General features: G+C 53.0%; 1 protein-coding gene across 1 annotated transcript; it reads left to right on the top strand.

Moving 5' to 3' along the window:
- The first annotated feature begins 606 nt into the window (after window positions 1–606).
- Window positions 607–13056, top strand: IVD (isovaleryl-CoA dehydrogenase). The gene is made up of 12 exons (XM_014847354.3): window positions 607–842; window positions 1953–2042; window positions 2258–2309; window positions 4686–4855; window positions 5564–5657; window positions 5859–5995; window positions 7222–7318; window positions 8610–8703; window positions 9171–9252; window positions 9834–9938; window positions 10049–10121; window positions 10836–13056. The coding sequence occupies exons 1-12, from the start codon at window positions 690–692 to the stop codon at window positions 10967–10969; spliced, it is 1281 nt and encodes a 426-aa protein (XP_014702840.3). The 5' UTR covers window positions 607–689; the 3' UTR covers window positions 10970–13056.
- Window positions 13057–15350: the final 2294 nt, after the last annotated feature.

The following is a 15350-nucleotide window of genomic DNA, read 5'->3' as shown; positions in this document are numbered from 1 at the left end:
TGGAGGCTGAGTTCCATCCGCTCCTCCCTTTCCCCTCACACACCACTCTTCCTTTCCAGTCTCTCTGCCCGCTCCCCCCGCCCACCGCCCCCATTAAAAAGAAAAAAAAAGTCCCGACTGCCGTTCTTATTGTACATTAAATAATTTGGAAGACAGCAACTCCTTAACCACCTCACTCTTACGTAACTCAAAAACAACAAACCCTGTTGCATAGTTAAGCAAATTTTACTGAGTTGTAATCAGTGTGTACACTAGAGCGAGCTTAGCTATCCCAGATTGCTTTAACAGTTTATTCCCAAACACTGAGCATTTGGGGAGTTTTCCGTTTGCTGTTTTAACACTTGCTTTCCCACAGAGAGAGACTTCTGCAGCTGCTCTGTCAACGCAGGGGACATATTACATCTTCGACTCAAAAAGGGAAGACACTTTTTCTGCTCTTCTACTTAAAGACCCAACCTAGAAAAGACGCTGCTGGGCGCGGACACTCATCCCGCAGGGCGCCTGCCTGCGAGCGGTCGCCGCTGATTGGCCCGTGTCTGACCAAAGGCAGCGCGGCAGCGGGGCAGCGGATGGTGATAGGCTGCTGCAGACCCACCCCCTCGCCGACTGGGTGGCCACAGCGGAACCGGGGATTGGTGGAGCGTGTGGGGCTGCCACACAGCTTCATCTGCCACCGGAGCAAGGCGGAGATGGCGACTGCAGCTCGGCTCCTGGGGCGGCGGGTGGCGAGCTGGAGGCTGCAGCCGCCGCGGCCGCCCCTCGCCGGCGTCGTTTCCCAGCGGGCCCACTCGCTGTTGCCCGTGGACGATGCGGTCAACGGGCTAAGCGAGGAGCAGAAGCAGGTAGGGAGCCTGACCCCCGTCCCGGCCCCAAGGTCTCCTGGCCCCGGCCTATCGCCCTGCTTGGTGGTCGCCTTGGCGCTCTGCTGGCCCGCGCCCACGCGGCCGCGGCGTGTGCCCAGCGGGCTAGGGGAACGCAGGGCGGGCGCGGGCCTCAGCTTCAGCTCTGCGGAGACAGCAAGGCCCGGCTGCCAGAGTTAGATGAGGAGGCAGAGACAGGAGAGCTGGGAGACCGGTGGTGTTCTGGTGGAGGATTGGCAGCCGCGCATTTCGCAACACGGCCCTCCGTCTGTCTGAAGTTCGCTTCCACCTGAACGCTGTGTAAGGCTATGGTTTTCAGAGCTGGTTAATCATCATCAGGGAATCTTTTTCGAATAAACACTTCGGGGTTTTGAAATGCACCGTATAATCTGCTTTAATTCTTCAACCCACTGGGTCAAAGCACAAAGTTGAACAAAAACCTGAAAGATGTTGCAAATAGAGCTGAACCAGAGCCTTCCTGGTCTGTCCCCCGGAAACGTGATTCTCCTGTGGCTCCAAGCAAGTGCCTGAGCCTCACGAACTCCAAAGCCCCATTTGGGTTTCTAGACAGCAAACAGAGCTTTGAATCTTCCCAGTTAGAAAGGGTTCAATCCTGCTTCTCAGACTTTTCTGGCAGGAGGAGTTTCTAATCTGACTAATGGCTTTTAGCCGGAGGCTCAGAGACAGAAAGCACCCGACTCAAGCCAAGCCCTGAAGGGGGCGTGGCTGAAGGGAGAGAAAGGTAACTGGGGAAGACTGCAAGGGTGTACAGGGGTCAGCTCCTGCAGGGCTTGACAGGCCTGGGTAAGGAGCTTATCTTCTAAGCATAATAGAAAGCCATAGGATGATTTTATGTAGGGAGGGTGACATTTAAAAAATAATCTTCAAGCTGTCTAGACTGAGGACCGTAAGAAAGGGGAGAGGACCATCTCTGAGGAAGCATAAACTAGTGGGGCCTCTAAGTTTCAGTCTGATGCTGTTTGGTGAGATTCCTTGTAGCCTGTTTCTTGACTGTGTACTCAGCATTGAAGGGGCTGTCTTCAGTGGCAACAATGTACTATTTCTGTGGCATCTGTCCACCTCTCCTTCTAGCTTCGTCAGACCATGGCTAGGTTCCTTCAGGAGCACCTAGCCCCCCAGGCCCACGAGATTGATCACAGCAACGAGTTCAAGAACCTTCGAGTGAGTCATGAAGCCCCCAGGGGGACAGTCTGGGAGCTGGGCTGGGAGTTGCACTGCTACCTGGAAGGGGTCACAGTCTTCTGGTAAATGAAAGCTCCCTGAGAACGTAGCCTTTCTGTGAAGCGTTGGGCTCTCCTTGCTCCAGACGTGCCAGGCTCCTGTGACTGGCTGCCTTCTTCTCACAGCTCACTGCACTCACTTCATTCTGTTGGCAGGAGTTTTGGAAGCAGCTGGGGAACCTGGGAGTCTTGGGCATCACAGCCCCTGGTGAGTATAGTTTCTTTCCCTAAAGAGAACTTTTCTTGCATGCCCTTGAAGACCATTCCCAAAAGAAGCAGGAAAGGAGGGGAAAGCTGGTGCTCACTGAGACCCAGAACTTCCTCCCTCTTGGACCTGAGAAAGCACCCATTGACTGTCAGCCCAGAGAAGAATATATTCTTCTGTTTCTTTAGGCAGTGACAAGAAGGCAAAGGGATCGGGCCAGTGTGACTCACTTAGATCAGGATCACCCAGACTCTTGAACACTGCATGATCACTAAGTTACTCCAGGTGATTTGGGGAGTTTAGAAAACACTCCATATCATGCAGCTGTCTTAGTACCTTGTCTTTCTGTCTCCCCTAATCCCTAAGCTCTGACCTACCAGTAGCATCTAAGCAGGACCTCTCAGGACAGGTGTGTCCTTATGGGGACTTCCTGTGTCCCCTGCCCACAGCTTGGCCCTGGAGCTCATCTGGGAGTGGATGGTGGCATGTGGGAGAGGGACGCCTGTCTGAGCCTCCACATGAGGTGGCCAGATGATGTGTTTGATAGGCTCTCCCTAGGCCTGCTCCGTGTCCCCCGTGGGTCTTACTGCTTATTTCTAGGAAGAGGGCAGGCAGCTGGTAGGCTCTGGTTTGGATGTTGGCCTCTGAAGGAGAGTCCCAGCCTAGCTTGCAGTGGCTGGTAAAGAGATGAGCCTGTGTCTTCACCAGCCAAAGCATGGGTGGCCCACCTGCTCCGGCTTGTATTCATTGGGCATTGGCACAGAGGTGGAATACAATACACTTGTACTCACTTCTTCCCCTCACCACTTAGAGACAGTTCGTGGGATCCAAGCTGATCATAGAGAGTTACATCATGAGTAATGATAAAAAGAAACCACTTAAAAATTAATTTAGACCATCTTAACGTAAAATGGTAGGGGGACAGGCCACTAGGAACTCCCAAACAAGACTCTTCCTTCCACTGTGTTTTGGGGGTTTATGAACCCCCATAGAGAATAGACTTCTGAATCAGCTGGTATTTAATGGAAGAAAGAGACAGAAATCAGATGAAAAACCTTCCAAGGGAAAACCGTGAAAACAAAGCCAGATATGAGTTCTGGTTCCTGCATGGTTGTCCCCGGGGTTGTTTCCAATGTCACCTGCCTGTCGGCTTGCCTTCCTGGAATTGCAGGGGTCGAGCCAACCTTTCCCTAGAGCCCAGGATAAGCCTGACTTCTTGGTCAGAGTGCCTGCGTGCAGAGGGTCTTGCCAGGGTTTACCCAAACAGCGGGCCAGAGGGTGGGACCAGATGACCCAGCCACTTGGGTTTTGGATCTGCTGCCAAGGAAAAGCCACATTTTTATGAGGAGTTCTGAGATTCCCTACCAGCATCTCTTCTGCCCTCTGCTGTACTGCCCACCAGCTTTTCTCTTGGGCTGTCGCTCTCTTGTCCCCTGTTACTAGTCCTGCTTTTTTTTTTTTTAACTTTTAAAATTGAGATATAATTGACATATAACATTGTGTGAATTAAAAGTGTTGATTTGATAGTCCTGCTTCTTTAGATCCAAACCTATGCCACGAAAATCTCACCTTCCTCGGACCTTTTTTTTTTCTTTCAGTTATTTTATTGAGGTCATAATGGTTTATAACATTGTATAATTTCAGGTGTACATTTTTATTGATCAGTTTCTGTAGAGACTGCATCATGCTCACCACCAATAGTCTAATTTTGGTCAGTCACCATACATATGTGCCTCTTTACCCCTTTCACCCACCCCGCAACCCCTGCCCCTCTGGTAACCACTAATTTTTCTCTTTGTTCATTTGTTTGTTTATCATCCACATATGAGTGAAATCATGCGGTGTCTGTCTTTCTCCATCTGGCTTATTTTGCTTAACATCATACCCTCAAAGTCCGTCCATGTTGTTGCCAATGGGACGATTTTGTCTTTTTTACAGCCCCTCAAGCCTTTTGCACACACATCCTTTGCTCTTTATCTATTCTTAGTGCTTTGACCCTCCCTCCCTCTTTGTGTTTCTTAGTTAAAGTCCAGGTCCTCTTTCTTCATGTATTCATCTGCCTGTGCATTTCTGCAGCTTTCCAAATAGTGGGTACTCCGGTCCTCTTGTCTTCATCAAGAGGTCTTTCTGGGCTAAAACACGAGTTGCAATGACTCTTTTCCGAACCACATCTCAGCTGACCTGAGGCAACAGACAAAATTAGTTCTGTTAGCTTGTAAACAGAGTCCCTGGCATTAGCCTGTTGACATTGCTAAAGGGAACTTGGAATAGGTGCTACAAGGTATTCCTCTGCAGCTAAAATAAATGTAAGATTCCTACCAATGGCCTAATTTAATCTGGGCTGCCTTTCCCACTCCTCTGCACCCCCTCCGCTCCCAGTTCAGTATGGCGGCTCTGGCTTGGGCTACCTGGAGCATGTGTTGGTGATGGAGGAGATATCCCGAGCCTCTGGAGCAGTGGGACTCAGTTACGGTGCCCACTCGAACCTCTGCCTCAACCAAATTGTGCGCAATGGAAATGAGGCCCAGAAGGAGAAGTACCTCCCCAAGGTGAGGATGGGAATGGAGAAACACAGGCCGATCTCATGGTACAACCACCAACCTTGAAGCACCCTCCCCTGTTGGCGAGGGCTGGGCAGACTTGCTTTCCGTAGCATGCTACCCTGACCCAGCTGTGGTTAGGAAGGGGTCAGGGATTTGCTTTAAAATATTTCAGTCCAAAAAAATGAGGGGCCAGCCCCATGGCTGAGTGGTTAAGTTCACGTGCTCTGCTTCGGCGGCCCAGGGTTTCACCAGTTCGGATCCTGGGCGCGGACATGGCACCACTGGTCAGGCCATGCTGAGGCAGCGTGCCACATGCCACAACTAGAAGGACGCACAACTAAAATATACAGCTATGTACTGGGGGGATTTGGGGAGGGAAAAAAAGAAGAATGCTAACTGTTGTTAGCTCAGATGCCAATCTTTAAAAGAAAAATTAAAAATAGGGCCAGAACTCCTAAGTTGGTCACTGGACAATATTTGCAGAGCACTTTAAAAAACAGAAAGACTAGGACTTGCTTCCCTTGCAAAGAGAATGGAAAAAAGAGAGAGATTTTCAGGCTCGTAGATATTGGGCTTCTTTTCCAGGACTTTACCAATATCCTGGTCTGAGAGAGCAGTTTGAAGAGGTGTCATGTGAACAGGCAAGAAGCAGTCTTGCCTGTTCCTGTAGGGTTCTGAGGTCATAACCAGGCCCTTTGGGGGTTTTCCTTGCAGCTGATCAGCGGTGAACACATCGGAGCCCTGGCCATGAGTGAGCCCAATGCCGGCTCTGATGTTGTCTCCATGAAGCTAAAAGCAGAAAAAAAAGGTGAGGCTCCTCTTGACTTGGGAGCTGAAATGGACAGAGGGACCAACCTTCTCAGGGTGAGGGAGCAGTAACTAGGGCCTTGGCTGGGTTTCCAGAACTGTTTACCAGCTGAGAAGCTCCTTGCTCAGCAGCAGGTCTGTGGACTGGCTGGCTGAGATGGGCTGACACAGTTTGAGCAAATAGCCAACTTCCTGTTCTCAGGAGATCACTACATCCTGAATGGCAATAAGTTCTGGATCACCAATGGCCCCGATGCTGACATCCTTATTGTCTATGCCAAGACAGATCTGGCTGCTGTGCCACCTTCTCGGGGCATCACGGCCTTCATCGTTGAGAAGGTGAGTGGAAGGCAGTGCACAGTGGGAGGCAGAAGAGCAGACTGAAAGGAGCGTGGCCAAAAAGTGGACGCCAGGGAGGATGGGTCGAGTCTGAGGACTATGGAGCTGTCCACGGAGTCAGGCCACACCAAAAGGTCCAGGAAGATGAGGACTGAAAAGAGGCAACTGGATTTGACAATCAGGACGTCCCTGGTGGACGTGGTGAGAGCAGCTATAGGAGACTGAGGTGTGAGTGGGAATGCAAGTGGTGACTGACTGAAGATGGCACCTTTCAGATCTTGACACTAAAAGCAGGAGAGAGAGCGAGCAGGAGTTTGAACAAGAAGTTAGGAGTTTGAGTTTGCTTTTAGGAATTGGAGAGGGCTGTGCAAATGTTTTGGTAAAGACAAAGGAAAATAAGGGAGGGAGAAATTGAGATGTGTGGGAGCGAATGAGCTGCAGGAGAAGAGGTAAGGCTGGGTTGGGGTATGGTGGAGGAACCACCTGCCTAATGACAGTGACAAAGAAGCCAGGTCACCTGTGAGGGTGGGGACCACAGGAGTTGGGGAGCTGGTAGAGTTTCATGAAGGAGTGACATAAAGGTTTGTCATACCCTCTAGAGGGAGAGGGGGAGATTAGCTGACTAGGATTAGGGGACAAGAAAAGTGAGTAGCCCGAAGGGCCCGGCTGAGATTAGAAGTCTGCAGGTTGTGTAGTGGCGGGGCGTCAGCCAGGCGAGAGGGGAGCAGCATGTGCCCGCACTCTCCTGGGCACCTGCCAACGCAGGCTGCACCTGATTAGTCAGGTCAGAGCACGCAGGTGGTGGAATTGATCCCGGGTGGGACTCAATTAGGTACAGATGGCAGAGGAACAAGGGGGCAAAGGAATTGAGGGGGCTGGTGAGAGTGTCTTGGAACTGATTTCCCCTGAGGAAAGGAAACAAAACCAGGAGGAGTCAGGAGGGCCCCAGGGATTGGCGTTTCACTGAGAAAGAACTGCTCCTGTGAGAAGTGGGGAGGACGCAAGCCAGCCACAGAGGGGGCTGGGGTCAGGGTCGGGGGTCAGGCCTGGAGCTTCCAGAAGTGGAGCAGTCACATACAGAGTCAGGGCCCTGGGAGCAGGGTTTCCAGTGTACCATGCAAGTACGGGGACTTGATGGGAAGGTGAGCATTTCCCAGGGGTCTCCTCTTCTCTGGATCCCCTTGGGGGCTGGTCTGTGATCAGGGCCACCTTTTGTTCCTGTAAAGGATATGCCCGGCTTCAGCACCTCCAAGAAGCTGGACAAGCTGGGGATGCGAGGCTCTAACACCTGTGAGCTGATCTTTGAGGACTGCAAGGTTCCTGGTGAGTCCCTGAGAATGGGGGAGCCCCTGTCCCCACTTCTTCACAAGCTGAGAAAGGCCCATCTCTGGGTCAGAGAGGCTCGCCACTGCTAGCTTGCCAATGACATGTGGCCTAGATGGTGGGCCTGCCACTGCTGTACTTGCCCGCTGGCCCCTCCGTGTGGGACTCGGGCTGCTGGGCAGCTGTCCTTCCTGGCCAGAGCCATGCAGCTGTCCACTTGACTGTGGCTGCGATGAGGGTGTGTTTCCTGCGGGGATAACACACTGTGCCTGGGCTTTGGATTCTAGGAGCTGGAGTAGAAAGGGAATATCTGCCCTCCCCCACTAATGTCCTTCTGACTTCTGCGTTAGAGCATTTCCCATACAGCCTGAGTGAGGTATTCACTGATGATGCAAGAAAACAATCCGAAGAAATGGATAGAAGCCAGACTCAGTGAAGGGAAGGCAATTCAGTTTGAGTATTTTTCTCAGTAGAACTGAAAATGTGACACCTCATGAGAGAGCCAGCACACCGCCATGTGCTAATGAGACCAAGGGCATAGATCTAATAATCACCAACTAGGTTTGCTCCACACCGCAGCCATAGACCATTCCTCTCCTCTGTGATTTGCCAAGAAAAGTGTGCCTTGGTTACAAGGAGCACCTAGGGAGGGGGTCAGTGCAGATCCTTCTTTGTCAGCGGGAGAAAACTCCGCTATCATTACAAGCAGGTTAGTGGTGTCAACTCTTTGTACTCAGCTTCCTGCTCACACCTCCCAAGGCTGTCCAGTGTCCTGGCTTCCAGGGTGGAGAGATGCTCAGCAGTTTCTGTCACTAACACTGAATGGCCCACCTCCTGGACAAAGACTCTTTAATGGACCACCTTGGTGGGGGAGGGCAAGGGGGTGATATTGGACCAACGCAGAATCCACCCGGGGGACAAAGTAATTTTCTGGTTCCTTTATGGGCACAGGGAAGGGTTGGATGACTTCTAGACCAAATTAGCTTTTCTTCTTTCCTATCCAAGGCAGTTGAAGAAGAGAAAGGGATGATCTAAGGATCGGGCCTTCATGTCTGGTCTTGTGGATGATGTACGTGGGGGTGGGGAGCGGGGCGTAGCCTCCCTCCAAGCTCCACTTAATGACTGTAAGTGGTGAACTCCGTCCTTTTCTCTCACCTGGAACCCCAGCTGAAGGTCAGGTGACAGATTTTAGTGCTTGTGTGAGAGCCACAGTACCAAACCTAGTAGCTTTGCTAAAAGTGAAGAGGCTCTGGACAGCCGTCTTCCCTCTGACCAGCACTTTTCCTGGCAGCTACCAACATCCTGGGCCATCCAAGTAAGGGCGTCTACGTGCTGATGAGTGGGTTGGACCTGGAACGGCTAGTGCTGGCTGGTGGGCCCCTCGGGTGAGTGTGAGGCTCAGCAGGGAGCTGAGCTTTTGTCCTCCTTGGCAGGTGGTGCCACTGCAGCTTTCCCCTTAGGGGCCAATGGGAGCTGCCTCCTGGCCAGTGTACCTTCTCTCCTGGAAAGCAAATGAACCTCCTCCTCCCATGTGAAGAGAAATGTCACTAAGTGACTGACAGAAGGCCCGGGAAGCAATACGGCTTAGTAACTCCACCTGTGAAACCACACAGCCCAGGCTCTGAGGCCCTTCTACACGGGGGTCCTGCCACTCTGTCTGGTTTTAGGGGAAGGGGCACAAGTCCTGGGCAGTCAGTGCAGTGACTGAGCAGGGGTGACCAGAGTCCTCACACTCCTTTACTCCTCCCTGGGACTCTGGTACCTTGTCTCTCCAAGCTGTCCCCCTGGCCTTTCCACCTGGCAGTAGGGGGACAGTGAGGCGCCTCCTCAGTGTCTTTCTCCTTTCGGGCAGGCTCATGCAGGCCGTCCTCGACCACAGCATTCCCTACCTGCACACGAGGGAAGCCTTTGGCCAGAAGATTGGCCACTTCCAAGTGAGTAGATCGCTTTTGTTGAAATGGACTCTTTGATGGGGTTCAAATTTGTTTAACAAATGAGTAAACAGGGCACGTGCTGTGGGGCATTTACTGCCCTTCACCGGCAAAATGGGTTTGAATGCTTGGAATGCAAGCTTCTTTAGCATGCCACCTGGCTTTGGAAGTTGTCAGGAAGTTCATCCCCTGTCACCTCACTTCCTGTTTGAGATGAATGAACCAGGCCTCCTTAAGGTTGGAGAGTGAAGTGTGCAGCCTGTGGGGAGGTCTGGGGAAAGGGAGCCGCATTTCTAGTCATACTTTCTGGGCTAAAGTCACCACAGGACGTTAATCAGGGCTGTGGTGGCTGGAGGGCCATTTCAGGGGGCAGTGTCCACAGTGCAATGGCAGTTCTCTGGCCTTAACTCCAGGCCCACTACCATCTTTGCCATCCTGGACAAGTCCTTTCTCCTCTCTGTGCCCTGGTGTCCCCATTCCTGGCTGTCAGGGTGCTACTGCAGACCTGCTTTTGGTACCTGGGGAGAGTGTCTGAGAGCAGTGTGGCTCCAGCATGCTGACCTGGGATCTCTGTTTATGCCCAGCTGATGCAGGGGAAGATGGCTGACATGTACACGCGCCTCATGGCATGTCGGCAGTACGTCTACAACGTCGCCAAAGCCTGTGATGAGGGCCACTGCACCTCCAAGGTAAGGCCCGGCGCCTGAGGGGGGAGAGCGGGGACAGCGGGCTGGGGCTGGGCCTCGCTCTCTGCGTGGCCCCATGCAGGGCCCTGCTGACCCCGAGCCGGCTCCTGCAGGACTGCGCGGGGGTGATTCTTTACTCAGCCGAGTGCGCCACACAGGTCGCCCTGGACGGCATTCAGTGTTTCGGTGAGTGGCCCCCACTGCCCACTCCCAGGCCTCCCTTGCTCCCAGAGCCCGTGGCTGCCTCCAGAAAGAGATTTCCTCTTCACTCCTCACCCTGGGCTTCAGCTGGCTGCAGCTCAGCTGACACCTTAGGCTCCCTCTGCCCTAGTTACTTGGAGGCCATGGAAAAGCAAAGGAGAAAACTGCTAGAGGCCACAAGTTGCTACTCCTGTCAGCAGTGCTCCCTCCCATGCTCCCCGCCTGGTCCTGTGGACACTGGGAAAGGAGGGGGGAGAGATGCCCCAGAGGTGGGACAGCCTTGTTTCAAGGCTGGGCAGTGGTTAAGAGCACAGACTCCAGCCACACGGTCTAGGTTTGAATCCTGGCTCTACTACTGACTGGCTTTGTGACTTGTGCAATGACTTAACCTCTCAGGCTGGCACCCAGGAAGTGCCGTGCAGTATTTTCTTGTCCCCCTTCTCCACATCTGCCAGTGGTTCTCCCCTACTTTGCCTATCATCCTCAGGCACAGGATGGCCTTCCCACCCCTCGTCCACCCTACCCCCAGCTAGGTGTTCCTCACACCCTGCCTCCCCCACCCCCTGCTGCTTCTCTTTGACTGGCACCCCCTCCTCTGGCCTCTTTCTATCTACTTGGCCTTCTGTTTGCTTTCCTTGCTTTGCCCAGTGCCCATCACTGTTCCTGTTGTCTTCTTCTCCGCCCAAACCCCGGCTGCAGGTGCCAATGGCTACATCAATGACTTTCCCATGGGCCGCTTTCTGCGAGATGCCAAACTGTATGAGATTGGGGCCGGGACCAGTGAGGTGAGGAGGCTGGTCATCGGCAGAGCCTTCAACACAGACTTCCGCTAACCCCAAGACCCTTCAGCCACTTTTCCCAGCACCTAGAGGCCTTTCTTTGGAAGTAGGGATGTGGCAGTTCTCCTCCCCTGCCCGAGGCTGGCCCGGCTGCTCAGCTGCCTTTTTTTTTTGTTTGGAAGATCTGCCCTGAGCTAACATCTGTTGCCAATCTTCGTCTTTTTACTTGAGGAGGATTGTCGCTGAGCTAATGTCTGTGCCAGTCCTCCTCTGCTTGGTATATGGGATGCCACCTCAGCATGGCTTGATGAGCAGTGTGTACGTCTGGGCCCGAGATCCAAACCTGTGAACCCCAGGCCCAACATGAACTCAACCACTACGCCACCAGGCTGGCCCCATCACCTGCCCTCCTTGCATCAGCCTCCTGGCCTCTGCATGAGGTTGAGTTCTCCACAATGGCTGCCAAGTCCTGTTGGCCTCAGAGCCAAGCCAGCCAGCCAGCCCAGGAAAAGCATTCAGTGGCTTAATACGGACTCAGAAGGAAGCATACTGGCTTTTCTGGGGCTCATTGGGAGGGCTTTGGTGACTCTCTGTCCTCGCTTTCTAACTTCCAAGGCTGATGCCCCCACCTCCCAAGCCGGGCACCTTGGGGGCAGATAGGTGGCTACCCCTTTTTCTAGGGCGAGTCTCTGGCAAGGAGCCCTCTGCTCAAGTACACCGGAAGCATCACCCCTCTCCATTTATTCGAACTTAGTAGGCTCTTTTCTTTCTGGGGGAAAAAAACCCCCAAACCTAGCCTTCATTTCTGCTGATTTCTAGAGGCATCAGCTCCCAGCAGCTTGTGAGCAGGCACCCACTCTGCAGCAGCCCCTCCATCTTTCCAGGGCTTCACTCTTTAGGGCTGAAATCCCTAAATCTCGCCATGTCGGGGTGGAGTCTGGGAAGAGGCATCTCAGAACACCTGCGCCACCCAGAGTCCACGGTGGGGCAGAGGTTAGCGTGCTTGAAAAAGATGACTCAACACTGGCCTCCATGGCAGCACTCTGAGCCCTTCACTGCTCTGTCACTGCCACCCTCCAGTCCTGACCATGTGACAGCCCACAGCTGACTAGGCAGCAGGCCTGGGTTGGCTGGCTCACCTCCAGCCAAGGCTGCCTGCATACATTTCTGTGGACACCCTATGGCTAATTTTGTTACAGCTGCACAGCGGCTGCTGCCATCTTGTATTAAACGTATTATGAAGTAAACCCACCTGTTTCGAAGCTGGTGTTTTGGAGGAAGAGCAGTGTACTTGCTGCTGCCTCCCGTCTGGCTCCAGCCCCATGTCCCTAGAGAGTGGCTGGTCCAGATCCTGTTTCTGCCCTCCAGCCTGCTCATTGGTGATGGACGACAAGGGGATGGACTCAGTGCTTAGGATAGAGGGGGTCTCAGCCTTCCTGTCCCAGATCTCCTGGTGATTTTTAAGGGAAGGAGGGAGCGCAGAGTGGTAAGTCTTGGAGCCAGAAGGAAGCTCATAAATTTCTGGAAACCACCCCATGTTTTTTAAAAGATCAAGACAATTTGATTTTCCCAAGGTCAGAAGTGAAGCCAAGATCCAGATCAGCAGAAATGGGGCTTCTGAGGATGCCAGCCTGGGGCCCCACTGCATAGCCGCCTGGATGGAGCATGGTCTGAGGGGAACAGGTTTGGGTTTTCCCACAGCATCCAAGTTCCTTAAAAGAGAACTGGTTTTCTTGGCTCTCGGCCCAGCAGTGCCTGTTCCGACTTCTGGTCCTGGCCTGTAGCCAAGTGCCATTCCCAGCCTGACACTTGAGACAGGTGGAGCTTGCGCTTCACCAATCCCAGCCAAGTTCCACACTGAGGGAAGACCAAGGGCTTGTGGCACTGTCCCTTCACTTCCTCACCCTGCCTTTGCTATGTTGGAGATGAATGTGGCTGAAATGGTGGTCTTGCTGGGTTTAAAGTGCAGCCGGAACGACCAGCCCAGAGACGTTCAGAATATGACCAAATGGAATGTTTCGTCCAGTCAGTGTGGCTTACAGAGCCCTACCACCAACTTGAGGAGAAAGTGCTTGTCCTCCCGATGTTACATGTGAAATAAAAGAGAAGTGTTTTAAATAAAGCCAAAAGAGAAAAGTGTAGCCTGAGTCATAAATGGAAGAGCCAGGGGGGTATTTCCACTTTGGTTCTTGTGGGAGCTCTTGGTTGTTCATATCCGTTGTGCAATGCTACAGTGCCAGCTGCCAGCCCCGCTCCTTCCTCTCATTCCACTCCAATTTTAGTCGAGTCAGCTATCAGTCCGGCTCCCCTGTTGACTACCATACCATTCTTTGTTTTCCTACTGCTTGCCCTGTGGAATGGCAACAGAAGCTCTGGGCACACCCTTTACCAGAATGTGGCAGCCTGTAAAAAATGCTGGTTCCAAGAAGAGCCCCTAATCACACCTCCAGGGGTAATTCTGAGGACGGGAAACCTTTGAGAACTGATCTGGTGCCTAGAGGATGCCTCCGCACAGGCCTGAGTCCTAATTCTAAACCCAGGTAATCTAGTAATGACAATCCCTTACCTATATAGCCCTCTCAAGTCTCGTTTTGACATATTAGCTCCTTGAACTTCGCGACAACCGGGTGCAGGAGACAAGATTGCTCAGGGCCCCCTTCCAGAAGACCGCTAAGGTGAGTTGGCCCGGGGTATTCGAACACACGGCCGGCGGACCAGCCACGCCCAGAAGCCGGGTGGAGCAGAGCTGGTGCCAACGCGGCGTGGGGGCTGGAGCGGAGCACCCTCTCCTCGATTTGGCGGCAGGAGTGGTACCCACGATCCAGGTGGCCGTCAGTCGCGACCCCTCGCCTAGGGCCAGTCCAGGGTCCTCTCTCTGGCCCCCTCCCCGAGGCACTGCACGCCGCGGAGTGCTGCTCGGGCTCGCGGCTCCGGCTCGGGCGGGGCTCCGCGGGCGCTGCGTGGAGCTCGCCTGACCCCTGCCGGCCGCCTGCGGGGTCGCAGGCGCACCAGGCCTGCCGCTCTCCGGCCTCTGCCCCGTGCTCTGGTCGGGCCGCTCCCACTGCCGGCTTTCAGGATGCACAGGGCTCAACGACGTTCTGTTTTGCCAAAAGAGGACATTAAGAAAAAAAAAAAAAAGCCAGGTATCCTCTATCTTGTATCATTTCCTACAAAAAAGGCGACTTTTAGCAATTAAAAAAAGCAGGAAGGATGCAAACTCAGAACAAAGGCCAGTGTTTTTTTATTTTTAACATTTTGTATATGTTTTATGTTCATGGGTTTTAAAATATGATAGTTTAAAAGGCTTATTTAAAGAAAAAACCCTCCTCATCCCAGCCCTCCTCCAAGGATGAAACCGCTTTTGAATCTTTAAGAGATTTCTTTTGGTAATTCTCTTCATGCCTCTAATGCTTACTCATTGATTCAATTCCAGACACTTCTATGGGTAGTTCTTTAAAGTGCATACATTTGATTTATAAGCAGCTCATTACATGCCCATATTTTCCTGACTTCCTCAGGCCAATACTGTCCACTGGCCAGCATTTGGGAGCCCTGGGATCCGATGGTGCAGAGTCCCATCTGTATTCCTGGCTGTCCACTGCCAGAGCCCAGAGCCACACTAGTTCGGGTGTAAGCCCTCCCCGTGTGCTCCACCTGGTCTCCCTGGCGGGGAGCTGTTCACAAAGTTGGCCTCTCCTACACACACCACCCACCCGCTCTCAGACACAGCTAGCCTGTCTAAATATTTCTTACATCCACAACAACCTGACAACTTGCCTGCCTTCTTCCAATCCACGCCCCTCAACCCTTCCTCTACACTGAGCCAGACTCAACTATCAAGCTCCCCGTAAATCCTTCTGTGGCTCCCAGCACCTATAAGATCTAAGCTTTTGCAAGGCAAATGTGACCCTGATCGGCCTTAGCCTTCCCCTTGGCTGCTCTTCTCCCCATCCCCACTGAGCACTTGTGTTCTGTTGCAGACAGACCTCCCGGGTGCTGTTCCTTACCCCTGTGCCTTGGCCCTAGCTGTTCCCTCCGTGGAGCACGCCCTTATAGCCCTTTGCCTTGCTCTTGCTTCCTCATCCCTAAAGCCTTCAGGGGGACTTCCCTTCTCCAACCTGTCCCCGTCTCCCCCATCCTGAGCAGGGCCCCTTTCTGCTTCTCCCTGGGCATAGCGGCATCAGTGGGCTAGTCCCACTCTTGCAATGACCTCATGTGTGTCTGTTTCCCCTGCCTTAGGCTAAGGACTTAAGGGCCAGGATTGTGATTTAGCAGCCGTCATGTGCCAACCATCCAGCACAGTTCCTGGCATGTAGCAGGTGCTCCACAAATGTTCATTGAAAGAGAAGGGTAGTCATGTGACCCTTCGCTCACATTTTGCTGGTACCATGGTTACTTGTGTACGCGATCACCTCTGAGTGTACTGTACGATCTT

The sequence above is a fragment of the Equus asinus genome, chromosome 2 (assembly GCF_041296235.1).
Source record: "Equus asinus isolate D_3611 breed Donkey chromosome 2, EquAss-T2T_v2, whole genome shotgun sequence".
NCBI lineage: Eukaryota > Metazoa > Chordata > Mammalia > Perissodactyla > Equidae > Equus > Equus asinus.
Note: the sequence above shows the minus strand (reverse complement) of the source record. Positions and strands in the feature narration are given on the sequence as shown.